At 40.2% G+C, this 19901-nt stretch overlaps 1 protein-coding gene across 1 annotated transcript in view; it reads right to left on the bottom strand.

Moving 5' to 3' along the window:
- ADARB2 (adenosine deaminase RNA specific B2 (inactive)) overlaps positions 1 to 19901 on the bottom strand; it is a 298031-nt gene that overhangs the window by 83558 nt on the left and 194572 nt on the right. Inside the window, exons 2-3 of the mRNA XM_065731583.1 lie at positions 14690 to 14776; positions 6213 to 7120 (exon numbers count right to left, since the gene is read on the bottom strand). Coding sequence (XP_065587655.1) covers positions 6213 to 7120; positions 14690 to 14776 — 995 coding nt within the window. The remainder of the gene's footprint in view (positions 1 to 6212; positions 7121 to 14689; positions 14777 to 19901) is intronic.

Below are 19901 nucleotides of genomic sequence, written 5' to 3'. Positions count from 1 at the left end.
GGCTAAATCAGTCTCATCCTGCTCTGAATGCACTTTGGTCACAGTGAATTCTCAGATTCTTTGGAAATAGCAATCAGATGTTTTTATTCTCCCCTTTTCAGTGGAAGAAGGATTTTATGCTTTTTACAGACTTTAATTATATAAATATACACTTGAGAAAAATGCCTTTACGCTTTAAAGATTTTTCCCTTAAAGATATTAAAATTATTTTTTTCACCTCTGTAAATGGAGTCAGCCATTCATTCGCTAATTATCTCCATTATTACAGCTCTATCTGTTATCGCTTAGGCAAGTACTATAGATTCACTTAAAGAAGTACAGAAGAGTCTGTTTGGGGTCCTGCTGGAGTTATCTATAGGCAGAGAGGAACAGGGAACAGAGTCCTGCAACTGAGGAGCTGAAGCCACAACTAAGCCTGTCCTGGACAGCTCAGGGCAGGGTGGATGCTGCTCTCCATCAGGGCTGTGTGACATCTGGAGCAGGGGATGTGGGGTGGGACATGGGAGTCCCTATGGAGTGAGGAGTTCTCCCACCCACATCCCTTAGGCAGGTGGATGTGCTTCTGCACAGTCATGCACCTATCAAAGAGGCTCCCCAGATGTGCCCCATGGACAGGCCCTCATGCCTTTTGTGTTGTCTGGGTGGAGATGCATATGCCGTGACAGATACTTGTTCCTGCAGCAGCTGGCCAGAGTGTATCTGATGCAAAAATGATGTGTTATTTTGCAGTGATGACTGTACTTCACTTGCAAGCCTCGTAACGTAGCTGTGCTTATGTGATGATACTGTAAGAACAAGAGATCACAGACCTTTCTGCCTTATTAATGCATTTCTTCTGATTCAGTGTAGGCGGCCCTTCTGCATCTCTCTTTGATCTTACATGGATTATATACATTAAAACATGGTAATTTCTCCATCAAGACTCTAGATGCGATGTCTCTGGGGGAATAATCACCTTTTATGTTGGACTTCTATGAGAGGTAGGAGGTGGTCAGCTGAGAGCCTGGAAGTGACTGCAATCTTATTAGCAGCCAGTAGAATCATCACAGCAACCTGTGTACTAATGCTGTGCCTATAAAATGACTATTTTGCTATTGTTTTTCTTAAGAAATTGTAATTCTGTGTCTTGACTGCATATTGCTCTGCCCATTGCCTCCCTCACCTACAGAGTCAGAAATAGATGGCAGAAAATCAAACATTGTTTGTACTGCAGAGGCATTTCTTTGGTCCCCACCATTTCCTTTTCTTGTGTCTAAGAGCTACACACGTACCTATCAGCTACTTCTCTTTGTGTATGAGACAGTCGGCTATAAAAAGGTACCTGGTCACTTGAGGAGACAAAGCTTTTCGCATAAACACACTGAACACCTTCTCAAAACTCAGTGCCAGCTCTGTGCTGTCCCTATTCACACCACAGTGAAATCTATCACTGCCAGCCTCAGCCCTCGCTTAATTGCAACACAGGTGACAGGGCATGCTTGCAAGGAAGTTGGCAAATGAGGATAGTTAGTGAAATAGAGTGAAGGAGGCAGGAACAATTGATAATGAATGGAAACAAAGTGTTTTACAACTCAGAGAAACAGGCTTCTGGAGGGAACTAGATGAGAGGTATGGGATGTACAGGGCTTTCCCTGACATGGTGTTTGTTATTCCCGTGCCACTGTTCTACAGGGTGATGCTGAAGTCATCTGGAAGGAACCCTTGACCTGCATGGGGTAAAGATTCAGTGTGATGTGGATACTCAGGTAGTTCTGGTCTGTAAACAGCACTTTGGAAATACAGGGGATTTAACTGAAATTGGATGGTTAGCTTTATTTGCAGCAGAAAAAAATAACCAGCCTACTTCTTTTTGGTGACATATACAAAAAGCAAAGAGAGGTGTCATTTAAATAAACAGACAGCTGCTGCTCTGGAGGCTCTGGATATGAACAGCGTTAAGCAATTTCAAAGCAGAGTGAATGTGATTTTCACACTTATTCGCCTTTAATTTAGATCCATTTGAAATCCAAGCATCCCTCTATTACAGTTTTTTTAATGGCAATATTAATTAATGGTTCTGCTGTACAGCAGTAAGAATGCTGTTTAGACTGAGTGAGACAGATTGCAAGGACTACAAGATCAGAAAAACAATCTGTAAATTGGTCAGATGCAGTTGGGGGGTCACCTTGATCTCCTGAAACAAGCATACAACTCCAGAAGTGTGTGAGCAGCCATCTACCAGCACAGTCTCATTAGGGCTGACTGGGTCAACACTCCTCAGTGTCATCTCCCACTTTGGATTGCAAGAATATTAGTTACCAATGTGGAGAGAAATAATTGTCAGAAGCTGATAATTGAAGAAACTGCATGTTATTTGACGGACAGTATGAGTTCAGACCAAATATTCTAGGAAACAAGGAGCAGTTATTTAGTAACTATGAAATGGCGCACAGTGGTGCACTGTAATTTCCCTTCTCCTGATTCACTTTATCTCTGCCAGCTCTCCAGGCTTCTTTCTTGGCTACTCAGATCAACACAGTATGCCCAGATCGACACCATCAATAGTATTTATCTTGCACTTCAGCAGCATAGCGTAGATAAGACATCTGGTTTGTGAAAGAACAGTAGCTGGCAGGTTGAAGGGCAAATCTTCTGATCATTTCAGCTGGTTTATCTCAGCTACATCCTATTCACCATATGTACATTCAAGAGCTTGGAACCTCAGCCATCATTGCATCTGTACGAGAACCACAAAGTGAATCAAAATCTCATCAAGATCTGAAGAGAAGTCACAAGCTAGATTATATTGGGTTAAATTTTGAGATAATATTTTTTTCCTGGTGTAAAGTATGATTTTTTTGGGGGGAAGGGGGCATAGTTTTGTCAGTCAGCTCAAACACATAGTGGAAAAATGACGGAAGAAAATCACAAGTGCCGTGTAGTTCTGTTAAGAAAACAGAATTATAGAATGGCTGAGGTTGGAAGGGACCTTTAAAGATCATCTACTTCCAGTGATAATAATGTAAACTTCTCAAAATCTCATGGTGGATTTTCAGCATTGGCAGGTGAGGGGCAGGGGAGGCAGCTGAAGAAGCAAGTTGGACTGCAGCTGCCTAAGGGAATTAATCTATTTCCATCTTTGCTGTTCTTGCATTTCTTTGTTTTGTCTGAATTAGAAGAGATCAGCATGGCAGGAATTTATGTCTATGCTCTACATTTCCCAGTGATTCATGAAGCCTCTTGTGTAAGCAGCACCTATTAGGACAGAGTAGAGGATATGGTGCCTTTTTGACATCTTGTGCTGAATCTCCCTTGTTCAGCAGGGAAAGTGGTTGTCAGGCTGAGAGCATGCCTGAGGGCCAGGCTGAGGAACACCGTGTTCCCAGGAGCCGTGATGAGCCAGGCATAAATGTCAATGGTCAGGAGGCCAGCTGATAAGAACATGCAGAATTCTTGACACTTCCTTGGACAAAGTCAAATCCATAAATTCAGTGCTGGTGAGCTACCACTATTGTGAGATTTTTGGATTTTCTTGTTTCCAGTCAGGGAGAAATCAGGAAAGGCTGTATTCTGACCTCCTAGAGCCACTGCTAAGAGCAATGAGAACTGGAACAGAGATATGCAAGGGCAGAATACTCTTTGGAGTTTAAACACATGGATGAAATTCTTAGAGCTGATCTAGTTTGCCTTTCACTACTATCAATAAATTAGTTATCTGATATCCTAGTAAAACGAAGCATGCAAAAAAGTGGTGAATAGTTACTCCTTATTCTGTGAAGAAATTAAAAACCCCTAATATTTAAAGCTCTATCTCTAAGCTGTTTGAGTTTCATATTACTCTCTTGCTTTTAAGTAGATTTGGACACAAAGCAAGCTGAACCTACTAAATGAAAAGTAAGTATAGCTTTGAAAACATGACTTGAAATGTGTCCTTGAAAATATGGTTCACAGAAGATCAGAGTGAGAGGAAGGAGATGAAACAAGCTTCAAGGCAACTGGTTCTGAGCACAGCTCAACAAAATTCTTTTTGGTATGGTTACCATCACTTCGACTGGCAAAAACACCCAGATGGGCCAAGTGAGGCAGTGACGGAAGAGTAACTATATGAGATGTTGCATAACACAGCCAGAACAAGAAAAGATGGTTCTTGATTTAATGCTTCATCTACAGCCCAACTAAAGTCACTGGAACAACATCTGTTAGCGTCACTGCAAGCTGAGATATGACATAAGTGAGTAACACAAACTCAGGTTGTGTGTCATGGCCTCTATGACTACTCATGAAAGCAATTAGTAAGGAAGTCAACAGAAATCAAGGCTTCTCTCTCAGTTTATATGCTGAATACTGACATTAAAACATCTCTCTAATCTTTCGTTGTATAGTACATAACAAACTCAAGTATAAAGACAAAGTTCAATTACACCTTTTCACTAATAGAAATCTATGAAAAAGATAAAAAGCCATAAAAAGAATAACTGATGAATCTGTCATGTATTGAACAATTTGGGACAGGGGTGGATGGAACAATCCATCTGGATGGAACATGACCATGAAGCCAGAGAACAAGGAAGTATCTCAGAGAGATCAGGTGTCAAGGTAGTGTTGGTTGTTGTGTAGTTTTAGAATATGATGATGCATTTGTTGATGAATGCATGGTATTTGCTTGCTGGTCCACCCAGCGAAGTTCAGTGGGGTCAGTAAAGCAGACTATATAAAAATACAGACTCCTCTCTATATTCTACTGCTAGGTTTGCATGGGGAAGGACAGGCAAGCTGGTCAAGACAAATGGCTTTTTTTACCAGAACTAATTAAGCCAGGAGATAACATGGATTTCTCAAATAAATCTCACCCATATTTCAGAGGAGCCTTGGGTAGATGGAACTGACAGGTTGGCCAAAGCACTCTGAAGATGGCTGCTATTATTAAAACGGGTTAGTATCCCACTTGCACATGGAGTTTATAAACCAGAATTAAAGGGAAAGAGGAAGATATTATGCATTTAAAGTTTCTTACATTTCTCATATTTCATTTTTGGAAACATAGGAAAACCTGCGTCGACAGATAAAATTCGTGCAGGCAACCATGTCACAGAAAGGATTCAGATCCTATCAAACATCTTCTTGTTAATGAACATCTTTACTAATGTTAATGAGAACAGCTACTACCTATTTGCATTTACACACCACTTAAAGATCTTAAAGTATTCTTTCATTTAATACACCCATTTTTATTACGGGAATATTGGATTTAAATGACTTGCCTAGGGTTTCACAGCAAGCCAGCAGCAGAATAATTCTTAGAGCTCCTAGTGCTTTGCAATAAATCCTGGACATTAACAACTCCCTTCAGAAAGGGAGCTTTGTGGTGGTAGATCACCTCCTGGTGCTGGTGGATCAAACCTTTTATGAGAGTAGAAACAAACCAAGAAATTACATGAGCCCATGTAATGCTTCTCAGTGTCTGTAAATCCTGGCTTCCTTTGAACCTAGAAAATTGACAGAAGTCTGAGTAATGCTAAGATAGCCTTTGGCATAGGACCAACTATGAAATTTTGATGTGCTAAGTATGTACTTCAGGGCTGTATTCTCTGTATGAATATAGCTGCAATCTCTACATTTATTCCAGGAAAACTTCACAGCTTTCACCATTCCCTGTATTTTTAGAGGCATATTTGGAAAACAAACAAACAAACAAACAAAATGAAAAGTAAGTTTTTAATAAACAAAAATTAGTAACTTTTCTAGAGGCAAAATTGTCTGCAAAATTTGCTTTAACAAAGACACATGCCCTGTCGCTGCTGTTTCCTCTGGGTGCTGCTGTCCTCAGCAAAAATTAACGGTAAAGGGAAGATACAAGACATCCCTTTGTTTATGGACTTCTTTCTGTCAAGAAAGACTCAGCATTACAAAATGACTTGCTTTTTCTGTGTATGTCAATGTTATCATTCTCTATAGCAAATGGAAACATTGACATTTCACCCTGCCTTCTGCCCTCTCATCTACGCTTCATGTGGAAAGGGCCAGCAAATTCTGCCCAATGATTTTGGGATATGATTTTTAAGCTTTTGCTTGTGGCAGATAGCTGTTTCTATGAGAAAAGAGCTATCTCTTTGCACAGTTTTGCTGTAATGTCAGAGGAGCCATCTGACAGAACAATAACAGCTATAGTAATACTGATCACACTAATTGAATGAGCTCTTCCGACGTGGTTGTGGCTACCCAGGAGCTCTCACCTGTGGCAAATGGTGACATTTACTCCTGCTGGGAATGTGACTGGGCAGCCGAATGTTAAAGAGAGCCTGCAGTGCGGCCTGCGCTGCTTGGCCCTTGGCCAGCTTCTTGCTGCGTCCTGAGCCTTCAAATGTTCTCCCGTCTACTCGCACCGCCATCACAAAACTCTTGATGTGCTGCTTCTCCACGGTCTCCGACAGGCAGACGTACCGCAGGCCTGACCGCAGCTCATTTAGCAGCACCACTGGGTTCTTCTCACTCTCTGCTTTGGATGCCATCTTGTGTCTGTTCTGCTTACCGTGGCCCATTAAGTCCAATGTGTGGCAGAGTAAGCGCCCATGTCGATAAGCGGTGGAAAGCAACTCGTTATTAACGGGGTTATAGACTGAAAAGTCCTCACTGTGTGTGGATGGTTCAAACTCCTTGAACAGAGTATCTGGGAAGTCTGCCTGATCAGAAGTAAAGTCCGTGGATGGATTAATGCCGTTCCCCATGGCAAAGTGAGCTTGGCAGGCGTTGGGGAACTGAACGAATGACTTCAGAGCTAGCTCTGCAGCACGCATTTTGGCTTTCTTTTTTGTGGGTCCTGTGCCTTCAAACGTGAGTCCGTTTACTTCCACAGCAACAGCAAAAACTGGAGCGTGCACTGGACCTGTCTGGGAAACCATTTTGTATTGTAAACCAGGTTTAAGTTCATGTAGCTGGACCAGAGCATTCTTTGGTGTCACTGACCACGATACTTTCTTCCAGATGAGTTGGAGTTTGCAGAAATGGCCATTATTGCCATCCTCTAAGGGCCTTTTTCTCTTACTGCTAGGTGTTCCCCCTCTTGGCCTCTCATTGGAGGATACTGGATGATCCTCCAGGTTGCCAGTGTTTCGATTTTCCTTTACTTCTGCACTGCTGGTACCTGTCAGTAAAGAAAGAACAAACCTCACATTACAGTTGTCATCAGGGCAGCTGACATCATGCTTGGGGCTAGCAAAAGAGCCAAAAAAGAAAAAAGAAGTTAATGATAGATATCTTTGCTTTTCCTGTTTGTTTTTATTTTCCTCCTCAAATAGTGGTTTACTTGTTATAGCATAGATTCTTTGCATATTCTGAATGATCATTTGTCCCTAAATCCTACTTCTATTAGTCAGTAGCCTTCTGTTTTAGAAGATTACATCATTCAAAGATGAAGCATAAGCGATGCCTTGTGACTTTAATAAAATGCTGTATTCAGACTGGATAATTACTAGTAGAAAGTGAATAGTTGCAAAGCTCCCTTAGGCTGAGATTTTTTTCCATAACCCATGTGGATGAATGCTTATGAACACATTATTAGAAATCAGAAATGATTCACAAATGATTCACAAATAGAAAAATGGGCAAATGCCTTGAATAATTTATTTGCTATCAATACTTTGACAAGTTCTGCTCACACTGTAGGCTCTTTTGTTGCTAACATCACAAACCGAGCCTAAGAAATGATCAGAAATAGCCAATTGCATTTGAAACAATAATTTGGTCTGGGTTCAGATTCCAGTTTAATAAATGAAAGTCTTTCTGTCAAGTTCAATTGCAGATACTATTAGCCCCCACATCAGCAACAAATAATTTTACAAAAAAATATAGGTAGTTCTGAATCAGACTATAAGAAGCCAGAGCATCATGACAGGAGTGATTACTGATGTAAAGGATGATCTATGTCAAAGAAAGTGATGGAAGAGGGAGACTGCCAGGAAGCACTACTGTGATCGGGGAAGGGAATGAAATGACAGTGATAGCACTCTTCTGCTGTTGAGCCAATGAATCACACTGTGCTCACATCTACACTTGTGCAATGCCTGTGCTGCAAGGCAGAGCTCTTTGCTACAGCTGATGTACGACAGAGAACAGGGATTCATTTCATTGATGTCCTGAATGACACAGAAAATGTGCTAATATCTAAATAATCATTCTATAACATTTCTGTAGTTTCTGATTATTATTTAAATGTATCGCATTTCTTATGCAATCCCCAGCCCTTCTGTGCCTTGCTTGTGGCAGACACCAAGTTAGGGAAGTAAACAAGACCTTAATCGGCCCTTGAAGCAGCCAGTCCCTGGAGCGATGCACCTGATCCCTTTCAGAGCAGAGTGCTGTCTGCCTGCGTGCTGCATTCCAGACAGCAGTGCTCATGGAACCTTTTGTTACACCCAGACACGATCTTGCCACCTTTGCAGGCTGTATGAGTCCCAAGCACAGGGAAGGTCTATGTGGTCTTAGAGAGAGGGCAGAGAATCATCTTCCCAGTTTGCTACAGGGCCATAGCCATGTTAGCCTCTACCCATCTGTGCAAGCTGGCTGCAAGGATCTGACTCGTGAGCAGCCAGCTGTGCCACCAGGAGCTTCTGCTGGAACAGTACGTCTTTGCTGCGGCCCAGTCCTGAGTTGTGCTGACATCATGGGAGCATGCAGAGAATTATATGAAATCAAACATCCCAATTAAAAACCTTCTTTAATTATCCAGTGAGCTGCACTTGCATCACAATACTTATTTCTCATCAGAATGGTAATGCTCCACTCATGTGAGTTGTTTCAAAAAGAGCATCTCGCTGCTCGGTTCTGAGTAAAAATCCTGGTGTGACTGCACATGGGGCAGCCCGTTTGTAGGGCTGAGGCTTTTAGTTCCCTCTCCTGGAAACTCTTTGGCACAGACCAAGATTCCAGTCTGTGTCTGCGTTTCACTGACGTTATTTCCCGAGCTCTGAATGTGTGCAAGGTGCTTTGCTGAGGCAGTATGTGGACTGACAAATTAAGGTCTTCAGTGACTAGTTAATTTTTACTTTGTAAAGCTAAAGGGAGAGAATGTAGACAGGTGAGGAATGAAAGAAAAAGAAATACATAATAGAAAAAGAAAAGCTTCATTACTTGGCATTCAGCTGTATAAAATGTGACATCTTTAAACCAGCCTAACTGGAAATAAGACATTTAAAAGGTCAGGTTAAGTAAGACACAAGGATAATGTGGTCTTTTCTTGTTGAGTTCACAACTCTATTTATGGAAGCTTAGATCTGAGGGGAAGGAGATGCCAACTTTAACTTTGCTCTGTTTGTCTTGGCAGTGACTTCAGCCAGCCATTTTCCACTGGGACTATTTCTCATGTTTTCATTTATTCATTTTTACTTATCTGACTTTTTTAATATTTTGACTCAGACACTTTTTTTTTAAGTAAGCAGATTTGCTTCTATATTTCACACCTCCTCTCTTCTCTCACCCAGTTGGTTTTTACAGACCCAGATTTGGTACATTATGATGTTTTAGTCAGGAAGGTGGAAAGAAAGATAGTATGTGCTTCACACTGTATTCAGGGTTGAAATTAATTTGTATTGATTATGGACCACAAAATAGGAAAACTCAGGGGGTTATTTGTATTAGTAATTCGTATAGTATCTTTTGCAGCTATTTTTTTTCCTTTCATAGTCAGAGTATCATAAAGCATCATGCCTTAATCACTCTCACTAACATGTGATTAACTAAACATATGGGATATAAAATAAACATTACTTAAATTTGGTCCGTGAAATTCTCTAGCGCAGTGTTTGTCTGCCAGAGTTCTCCCTGATGTAGTGAAAAAAAAAAAAAAAGGGCAATGATTCAAGTGTAAAACTTGCAGACATCACACACAACAGATAGATGGACACAAAGGTGGGTGTGCATGAAGGTGACATGCCTGTATTTATGGTCTGCTTTTGCATAGTCACAGTGGAGGAAATCCATACAAGTGTCCTTACAGACCCTTGGATACCTAGAAGGCCCTATCCTGAGTGGCCAGGATGTAGCTGAATTCTTCATAGACTTCAGTGCAAGCTGCAGCAGGTCAGAAGTCATCGTGTCATGGAAAAGAGAGGCAGCTTCAAAAAGCTTGTAAGCCTGATGGACTTGTGTGATATCTGACAGCAGCCGGACAATGTGAGATTACTTTATACTTTCAGGTATTTTTGAAATAGGAGGTCTTTGAAATGTGCCTTTTATGAGACCTCTGTGTAGTAGACACAAGATTATTTCTCTAATGGTGGCACATGTACTTCTATTGTGAAAATCAGACAAAGCAGGCAAATGACACCAAACTACGTAAGATAAATACTGTAAGCAGCTGTAATAGAACAATCACAGGCAATTTTAGAAATGAAGAGCTCTAAAAGGAAAGGGGTAAGTCAGAGGATGCACACAGAAAAGATGCAAAACTGTGGATCATTTTCAGCCCTGTTAGCTCTTATCTCCTGTAATATCTTTACTCTTGAGTTCCCCAAACACATTCTCTACCTTTGGAAGAAATGATAATCAAATATATCTCTCCTATGATGAAAGGTTGGAGAATAATAAAATTGTAAGGGGTCAGAGTAAAAAAAAGGAGAAGGAAAAATATTACAATTTTTTCTCTGTAACAATTTCTAATCTATTGTGTAATATTTCTAAAAAAAATAATAACAAACTGTCGTGTCTCCTCAGGTAACTTTATTCCTTGATTTTTGCAGTATCACAAACAGGAGGAGACATTGCAGACTTGTGTTGGCTTCAGTAATTGCAAGCAGTTAGTGAAATACTTTTATTTATGCACTATTCCTCAATCTTCTGTCTGCTCTTTCAATTTTTTTTTCTTTTGGTCATTATGCACAGTAGAGTTAACCTAGAGAGTTTGATCATCAGGAGCTTTTCAGAACTATAATGCATCACTAATAATGACACTGCCTATGTCTCTGGGTCATAAGGGCTCTGCTGAACTACCCATCCGATACTCCACGCTACATTTGAAGAGATAATATTGTTCCTGTTGAAGGTTATTCTGCTGCCTAGCCAACTTCCAGGGAGGATGGGGAAGGAGAGATGGTAGATGGCATCTTCACTCTGTCTGACATCTTTCGTATCGAGTCACAAGGGGCAGTACATTATTGAGAAGCTATGATACTGAAAGAAAGACTTTGCAATTTCTATAGCATAGCAAAATTCTAATTCACCTGATAGACACAGAAAGTTACTGTTGTTATGAATTTTTTTGCATTCACAAGATTGCTACGAATGCATTTTCCACAATAGAGGTAGGACTTAATTTTTATTTTCCATGTTCTGCATTTTAATATCTAGCCCCTGTTTGACCTGCTTACAAACAGTATGTTTTTGCTGTTCATTTACATTACATTAACTGTGGAGGTTAAACAGACTGGCCTCTGTAATTCCTGACATACTTGAAATTAAAAATGGTTAAATCAGAAGCAATAGGTATGAACCTGTGAGCCAGAGCCTCAGTAACTTTGTGCAAGGTCAGCTGCTACATCAAAAGCAATGTAGGGCCAATTCCTCATGCAAACAGGACGACATTTTCATACGTGTATTGAATCCATAGTAGGGGGCTTTGAACTCTTTGGCTGGGGATTTCTAGGTCTGTATTCTTGATTTTAGGATAGTAAACTTGTAGCTAACAGTAGGATTCACTCCATCTTCTCTAATGTGCAAGCACACATATTTCATAAAATCCTCGTGAAAGAAGTCAGTATGGTAAACCTACTTATGAGAAACCAAGCCTGATCTCTGTTGCAGCTGGAGCCCTCCGCACCAGCTCATAGGGCTCAGGCTGCTTAAAACAATAGTGCTAGGTTTTACTGGTGTGTAGAGAAACATTGCCAATGCACAGAGGTATGGGATTTTACTTAAACTGGGGACTGAAAAATTTTGGAAGTGATTGCCATTGCCTTTGGCTGTTCCAGAATGAAGATACAGCTCCTAACAACATGGGAAATTATTCAAATGACCTTACTTAGCTGATGCTCATACTCTGATGCTCTCTGTCCAGCAAGTCTGTGCAGCCAACAATTCAGGCAGTTCTGAGCAGGAATACATTTAAGTACTTCTCTGCCTGAATCAGGACAGAGTATAGCTTAGCTTTAAGCATGGGAGAGATTCAAACGTAGGTAATAGATACAGCTTTCAAAATGAAACTAGGAGGTTTAATTCTCCTTTGTCTGTCGGTGTGATAGCTTGGGGCTTTCATTGCTGGAGGAATTGCTCACTGCATTCTTAGAGACATGGAGCTTGCTGTATCTCAAATGTACCATCGAAAGCTCTGAGGCCTTAAGCTGCCTGAAGAAGGATTTGACCAACAAGCTCAAAACTAAACAAGCCTCAAGACATTGAATCTTGTGCTGGGATTGATTACACGTGACTTTTGCTGTTTCTGAGATCCATATGCTGGGGATCATCAACAGCAGCAGCTCTGTGCAGGCATTGAGAAGAGGTATATGCACCACATCTATGCATTTGGCTCCACAGCACGATGAGATCCGCAGGAATCATATACTTCTCTTAGAGATGAAGCCCAGATCTGTGAGTATCTGTGTTGGGTGGTAGTCTGCATTGTTGTGGCATAGTGTGGATGGAACAATTCAAGATCAGGGGCAGGCAGAGGTCTGTAGCATCATGAAAGAAAAGCAGGCAGTGAACAGGGAATGATTATTTACTGTTTCAATCAGCCCCAGCCCTGGAGACAGGAGATTTGAAGCAACAAAAGGGTGCACTTTTTGCAACACAAAAAAAAATATCACTGAACTCCTGTTCCTCTCTGCTGTTGAGACCAAAAGTATCAGCAGGCTCTGGAGAGGACTAGACAGGTCTGTTGCTGAACAAGAAATATGAAGATTCAGGTGCAAATTCTAGCTGAGTAAATTCCTTGCTGAGTGCTAAAAAGATAAACTGAGGGTACAATCACCATTTAAGCATCCTTTTTCTCAATGCATCACTAACAGCAAATGTTGCAGACAGAGTACAGAACTAAATATCCTATTTCTAACTGTGTTACAATTCTTAAACCCTTAGCTGCCAACCTCTGGGAATATATAGGGTGTTCCTTTTCCCTCGTGGTCAATGTAAAGACTGCACTGGAGACTGATTATAGCCTACCCAAAAAAGCCATTCCAAAATTGCCTACAGTCTTCAGTACATTTTTCCAGCATTTGTTTATGGATCATAAACCACATTAGTACAGTCTATATGCTAATAACCACCAGTTGAAAATGCACTTGCAGTTAACCTGGCATGGCTCCCCTATTAAAAAGCAGGTCTAAAGAAATGTGAAACAGAACTTGAATCCATTTCAGCTAGTGGGACTCTGCATACCGATACAGCACAGTAAGGACAGAGATGCTCTCAGAGAGTACACAGTTAGCAAGGATAACCCAAACACTCCTCTACTTTGCTGGCATTTTCCTACACTTTTGTTAAATTGTTAACATAAGAAAAAGTTTCTACTTCTTCAGAGCAAATCAGTGAAGCTCTTTCAAATGTCTAATTAGTACAGGAGTACCTGCATGCTACAGAAATTAATGGGATCTATGCCATTATACAAGAAGTGAATGTTTGACCCGAGAGAGGTCTAGGCGCAGTGCTCTTGAAAACAGTGAAATTTGCTATTTTCTGAAAACAGCTAACCCTGTCCATATGAGCTATTTTATAACCAGCGCAGGCACGAAGCAGTCTTAGCATTACAGCAGCAATAAGAAAATGGTGTTACAGTGTTTGGCTTGTACAAACTTCCTACATTACCTAAAAATAACTAAGCAGCACTTTTGGGAAACATTACGCAGGAGGTGCCTGCACAAGCTCATCATGTGCATAATATGTTTCCAGTGTGTACTTCTCATATCTCTTCCTGAAAATGTAGCCTCCCTGGGACCAGTTCTGAAGGATTTTCAAGATTTTTTCACCTTTCCTAAGATATGCAAAAACCTGCTATTCCCTGTGCAGCAGTACAAAGTGATCCTTAGCAGCAGAAAGCATAGGGCTTTGCTCCTTCAAAAGCTGTTCCTCTTTGTGCTGCATCATGATCAAACCATGGCAGATTAGCAACAACAGGGAAAAAAACATTCCTCCCACCCACTGCCTTTAATAGGGCAACATATCAGTGTGTGTGTCTGGCTGGGAAAGGAATCCATCTGGTAGGTGATACTAAAACTCAGAGAGTTGTTCATTTGGTTCAGAAAGCTTCCACCCCCTATATTTATTTATTTTCAAATGATTCAAGTTATATTTCATTAAGCAGGGCTGGATAACACATGATAACTTCTTCTTGGTAATAAATGGAGGGCTCACTGAGGTCTGTCCAGCCCCAGCAGCACATTCCTGGGCTGGCAGGTGTTCTGAAGGCTTCACATCTCCTCCCAGCCCAGCAGTGTTTCCATCCTGCTCCAAAGTCACACTACCAGGAATGTCAGTGCTCTTTTTCGCGTGTAAGTACCACAGAGATAATTTTATGCACACAGTGTCCTGTGGCTAATTTTATGGTTACAGCTACGTAATCATCCCTGCAATCCCCTTCTCAATTTAATTTGGTTTCTATTTTTTGTGGGTTTTTTTAATTTTTTTTTTTAATTATTTTTTTCTCCAGGTGGATTGAGTGAAGAACTACACTACAGAGCTTTTATTTCTGGATTTCATTTATCTATAAAAAAAGGAATCTGCTTACTTAAATTGTCTTCATCCTCCATGGTGCTTGAACCAGGACTCAAATACTTGAAGGGTGCTATAAAGGTTGATAGTATGCTTACTTTTTCTAGAAGAAAACACAATAAAAGAGACATAAATTCAGCATTTTGTCAATGTTCCCTGATCTACTCCATGCTTTTACTCAGGTGAAAGCACTTTGATAAGTCCATTTCCTTTTTGTTTTACTCAATTCAAGCAAAATCCACTGAATTGTAACATATTAGTTACAGTTATCACTGCAAATTGCAAATACAGATCCTTACTGACTTTTGTATCTAATCATAGAGTCATTAAGGTTGAAAGAAGATCATTGAGTCCAATCATCAACCCATGCCTGACTGCTCTAGGCCATGTCCCTCAGTGCCACGTCTACCCTTATCTTGAACTCCTCCAGGGATAGTGACTCCACTACCTCCCCGGGCAGCCTGTTCCAATACCTCACACTCCTTCTGAGAAGAAATTTTTCCTAATATCCAATTTGAATCTCCTTGGTGTAACTTAAAGCCATAACCCCTTGTCCTGTCACTAGTTACTTGGGAAAAGAGGCCAAACCCCACCAGAAGGCAGTGCTTCTGATAGTGCCTCCTAGCAACATAGCCTGAGCACTGGCTTCCTTCAGACCAGACCATGGATGGGAAGGAGCTGGGGATGTGGGAAGTGTGAACAAGGGTTGGGAAAGGGGCAGGAAGATGGGAACTGGAGGCAGGCACCCCTGGGAGGAAGGGGAACTCCTCTGCTGAGTGAGACCATGAGCTCACCCATTCTTGTTCCCCTTACTGACAGGGGAAATCAAAGGTCTCAGAAAATGCACACAAGAGATGGTACAAGATACCACAATGGATTATAATTCTTCTAGAAATTGATTTGGTATTTAGAAAACTCTTATGGTGTGACACAAGAAACTATTATCCAGACTACAAGAATCTTATTCGAAATCCTTATTCACATTCACTTTAAGTGCATTTTCTTTATTCTGCATTTTCTCTTTATCTTGATGATAGTAGATTGCACAGAAATATGCGTTCCATGCCATGGACAATACCTTTCTGCTTAAAAAGTCTTAGAGAGTGGAAGAGGATGTGAATTCTGTAATGCTGGGCTTTCATCTTATGTCAAAATCATAAAAACCAATTTAAGGATATCTTCTGTCAAGTAACACAGGACAAATTATTTGCATTGGAAACTTTCCTTGTTGGTAATAAAGCATTTCTCTGAATTTCCTTGAATTACCTAGCTAATATGTTCTTTTCTCAGGCAGCCACTGATCTAGAAGGCATTCTTGCTGAAGAGCTCTTAAACTTTTTCCATTTCACCATTACATCCGTTAGCTTTTCAGTTTGGTTATTCCTACATTTGCAATTAATCCTTGCTCTTGTTAAAGACTGTTATCAGAATCCATCAAAAAATTACTGCAGATGTTTGCCCTTAGCTAGGAAATATTACAACTCAACTCTATTATGAGAAAGCACAGTAAAAGCTGACTGCTCTTTGTTAAGTAAATACAATAAGCAGAATAAAAGATTGCCTGAAGAAAACCTTTTTCTGTCCAGAAACCTTTCAGCCCAGACTAATATATAATTAGAGCACAAATTAGCCTCCTTGAATTGCAATTTCATTAAGGGATTGTAATGATGTCATGAACCAAAAGAATGAAGCTATTTATGAATGTTTTTGACAAAAGATTTTCCTAAGTGAATACTTCGACACTTTTTGCTAAGGGTTTGCTTCCTGAGAAATGTGTGAGACGCTGTCTTGATGCATGTGAGACTGTTAAGTTGGGATCAAGATTAAGGGTGTTATTCTCTCCATACCATCTCTACCAGTTTCCTTAACTGAAATGAGAAGAACATAGCTAATCTTTAATGAGAAGAGTGCTACAGATAGACTTAGGACCAGAGCAGTCCCTGGCTTCAGCACCAGCAATGAGTGTTTGTCTGGATATCAAGATGCAGTGAACTGAAGTGTACTCTTCCCATGCCTGATTGCTTGTGGATGTCAGACATATAGGACTGACACTCAAGACACAGGATGTCACACACAAACTTTTCCACTGGGAAAATATTCTCATTTCTCAATTGAGAGATTATCCACTAACTAATCAATGAGAACAGGAGCTTTCTTGATGAGGTTGCTAATACCTACCCAAATCATCAATCAAAAAGTAAAACTGTGAAGTTTTATCATATCATGGAATCATAGAGTGGCTTGTGTTGGAAGGGGCCTTTACAATCATCTGCATCCATCTGTGGAGCTGCCATGGGCAGGGTTGCCACACACCAGATCAGGCTTCCCAGGGCTCCACCCAGTCTGGCCTCCAATACCTCTAGAGATGGAGCATCCATTACTCTGGACATCCTGTTCTAGGCTGTCAGCTCACTCTGAACAAAAACATCCATTCTAAATTTCCCCGCTTTTAGTTTAAAACTGTTTTATGCCATACTGTTATTGGATATCTTTCACACCAACCATGCAATAGACCAGTTTTACAGTATGTTTATAAACCTTATCAAATTATTTTCTCTTTAGCCTGGGGGAACTCTTTAGTCACCTTAAGCTTTTGTTGTTTCTGTTTAGCACCTGTTCTCAAAGATTTTGTTTGTGCCTTCAGTTTCGGTGGCATTTTGTCATCTCGGATGACAAAATTTACTGCACACCTAGAGCAGCAATGGATGGGTTCATGTCAACCAAACTCAGGCAGGCTTTAAAAACAAGATATCTTTCAATCAATACAGACAATAAAAATTAGAATTTAATATTTCAATCCATTGGTTGAACAATGGAAGATTTAGTGTGTGTCTGGAAGGAGGAGGAGGAGAAAAACCTCAGTTTGCACATTTCAGAGGTGAATTATGGAACCTGTGGAGGTGGGAAACACAGATGACAGGATAATTAAAAGTAGGTGTTTACAGGGAATTAATATGGCTAGATATATATCTACCAAAATGATGGTGCACTTCCATCTTGCATGTAATTGCCTATTAGTGTATGTGCATTAAAAGACACTGCTTCAGCTTTATTAACAGTGGTGAAATTTGGTGTTATCTTTGTTTACTATTTCATAATAAGATTAGGTAAATTATATATTCACCCTTTACAGTTTGCATATATTTTAATATGTGGCACTATTAGTCCTTGCCAATTTGGTGGAATATTATGAATAAAAATAAACGACATCTTTAGATACAAAAATGCCACACAGTTCCTCAGATAGATATTATAAATTAAGACTCCTTTTTTTCTTTTTTCATTATTCTCTTCCCTTTTTTTTTTTTCAAAAAAGACGCAAAACAAAATTTAAAGGACCAAATTTAGAGGACCAAATTTCAAGCTGTAATTTTTATTTATAGTTGTAAATGTTCTCCGTATTTGTCTAAGAAAGTTGTTTCCAGGAGAGATGGTTCATGGGGAGTAAACAAGACATTTCAAAAACTCTTTTCTCCAGAATGACAATATATAACTCTGCATTTATGAGAAGCTGTACAAGTAGATGTTACTGATTGCATTACAATTGTATCAACAGCCTCCAATGGCAGGAAGAAGCTATTTCATGAAGGCCTACAAGGACATAAAGAATTCTGTATTTACAATGGAAATTGAAAGACAAAAAGCAGGTAGTGGTGGGATTTATTTCTAGCCATGCTGGAATGCTAACACAGGACAATAACAGAATATTTTGTATCATATTCACTATAAAAAAATCGTTCCAAGTGATGCCAACTGGAACTCAAACTCAAAATCACCATTTCTCCACGAGAAGCCCATTATAGAAAGAAACATCACTCTGCACTGCCTTGGGACAGAAAAGTATTTAAATTTAAGCTTCTTAAGTATATATTTTCCAACAATGGTAAATACTTAAAAAATAAAAATGATCATAATTTTGACAGTAGCTATGTCGTATAATAGTATAAACAAATTTAAAATAAAACAGCAGCCAATTTTTTTATTTTTTTGTAAGGAGAAGAGAAAACAATTTTGTCTGAATGTTTCAGCAAAGCTTGGCATACAAAGCAGCCAAGCTTCCACTAAAATTTGCTCTTATTGTGAAGGTGCTCCTGCCCTGTGGATGCAGTTAGAAGGCTGGTCACAGGTTCTCTAAATACACATTTGTTGGAGAGACAAGAATACACAAATACAGCTATAAACAGCTTTTGTGCCCTTCATATGTATCAGCATTTACAGGGCATCAGACAATACAACTTGATCATCACACATACTGAGGTTCTTTCACTCTCAATCACACAAATAAAAGCATTGGGAATGGCAGGAGTTCAACACTTTTAAAAATCAGTCCTTACGTGTTGAACAAATTGTTTAGCTTTAAGAAGAGCAGACTGACTGGGGTCATAACAGTCTTCCAAGTTATAAAAAACTGCTTCGCAGAAGAAAGGAACAGACTGCATTCCATGTGCATTAACACAACTAGAAGTAATGGACTTAAACTGCACCAGAGAATTCACTTCAGACATTAAAAAACCTTCATAACAGCAAGGACAGCACAGCAGTGGAATGGACAGACTAGTGGGGATGCTGATGAGCTGTTATTGCAGAAGAATTGTAGGAAGACGGTTAGCATTGACTGGTGTCATGGTTTTATGATTTTTGGTACTGGTATTCCACATCATAACATCATGTAGTGCATTTAGAGTTAAAGAGTTAATGCTCCAGCTCCGTGGATCATCAATAGTTCCAGGTATACTTGTCTCAGAAGAGAAGAAGAACTCCATTCCCCAGAGGACTTTGCGATGCTTTGCGTTCTTACGTGTTTACGCTCAGAGGGAAAGATAAAAACTGTCTGCGGTCACGGGACACTCTCTTTCCTTTGGGATCGACTCAGCAGTGGGTACTCGCTGCCGTCCGCCTTCAGCGTTAGCGTAAGGCCTTCGGTTTATCGGACACTCTCTCTCTTGCTCATTTTATTTGATTTATTAGCTTTAATTCCAATTATATTGTATTATATTGTGTTATTTTGCTTTCTGATATCTTATTTAGTAAATTAGCTTTCCTCCTCAGATCGTTGCCGCTGTTTTGTTCCTAGGCCCATCTCCCTTTTCCCTTTTCCCTTTCCCCCTTCCCCTTTCCTGGGGCGTGGGTCCGTGGGTCCCCCGCACCAATCGTCACGGAACCGGGCCGAACCTGCCCGTAAACCGTTGACATTTTTGGCGCCCAACGTGGGGCACGAAAACCAGCTG

The sequence above is a fragment of the Cyrtonyx montezumae genome, unplaced genomic scaffold (genome assembly GCF_038088225.1).
Source record: "Cyrtonyx montezumae isolate F1298 unplaced genomic scaffold, pur_monq_1.0 scaffold_14, whole genome shotgun sequence".
NCBI lineage: Eukaryota > Metazoa > Chordata > Aves > Galliformes > Odontophoridae > Cyrtonyx > Cyrtonyx montezumae.
This window is presented reverse-complemented; position numbering and strand designations above follow the sequence as displayed.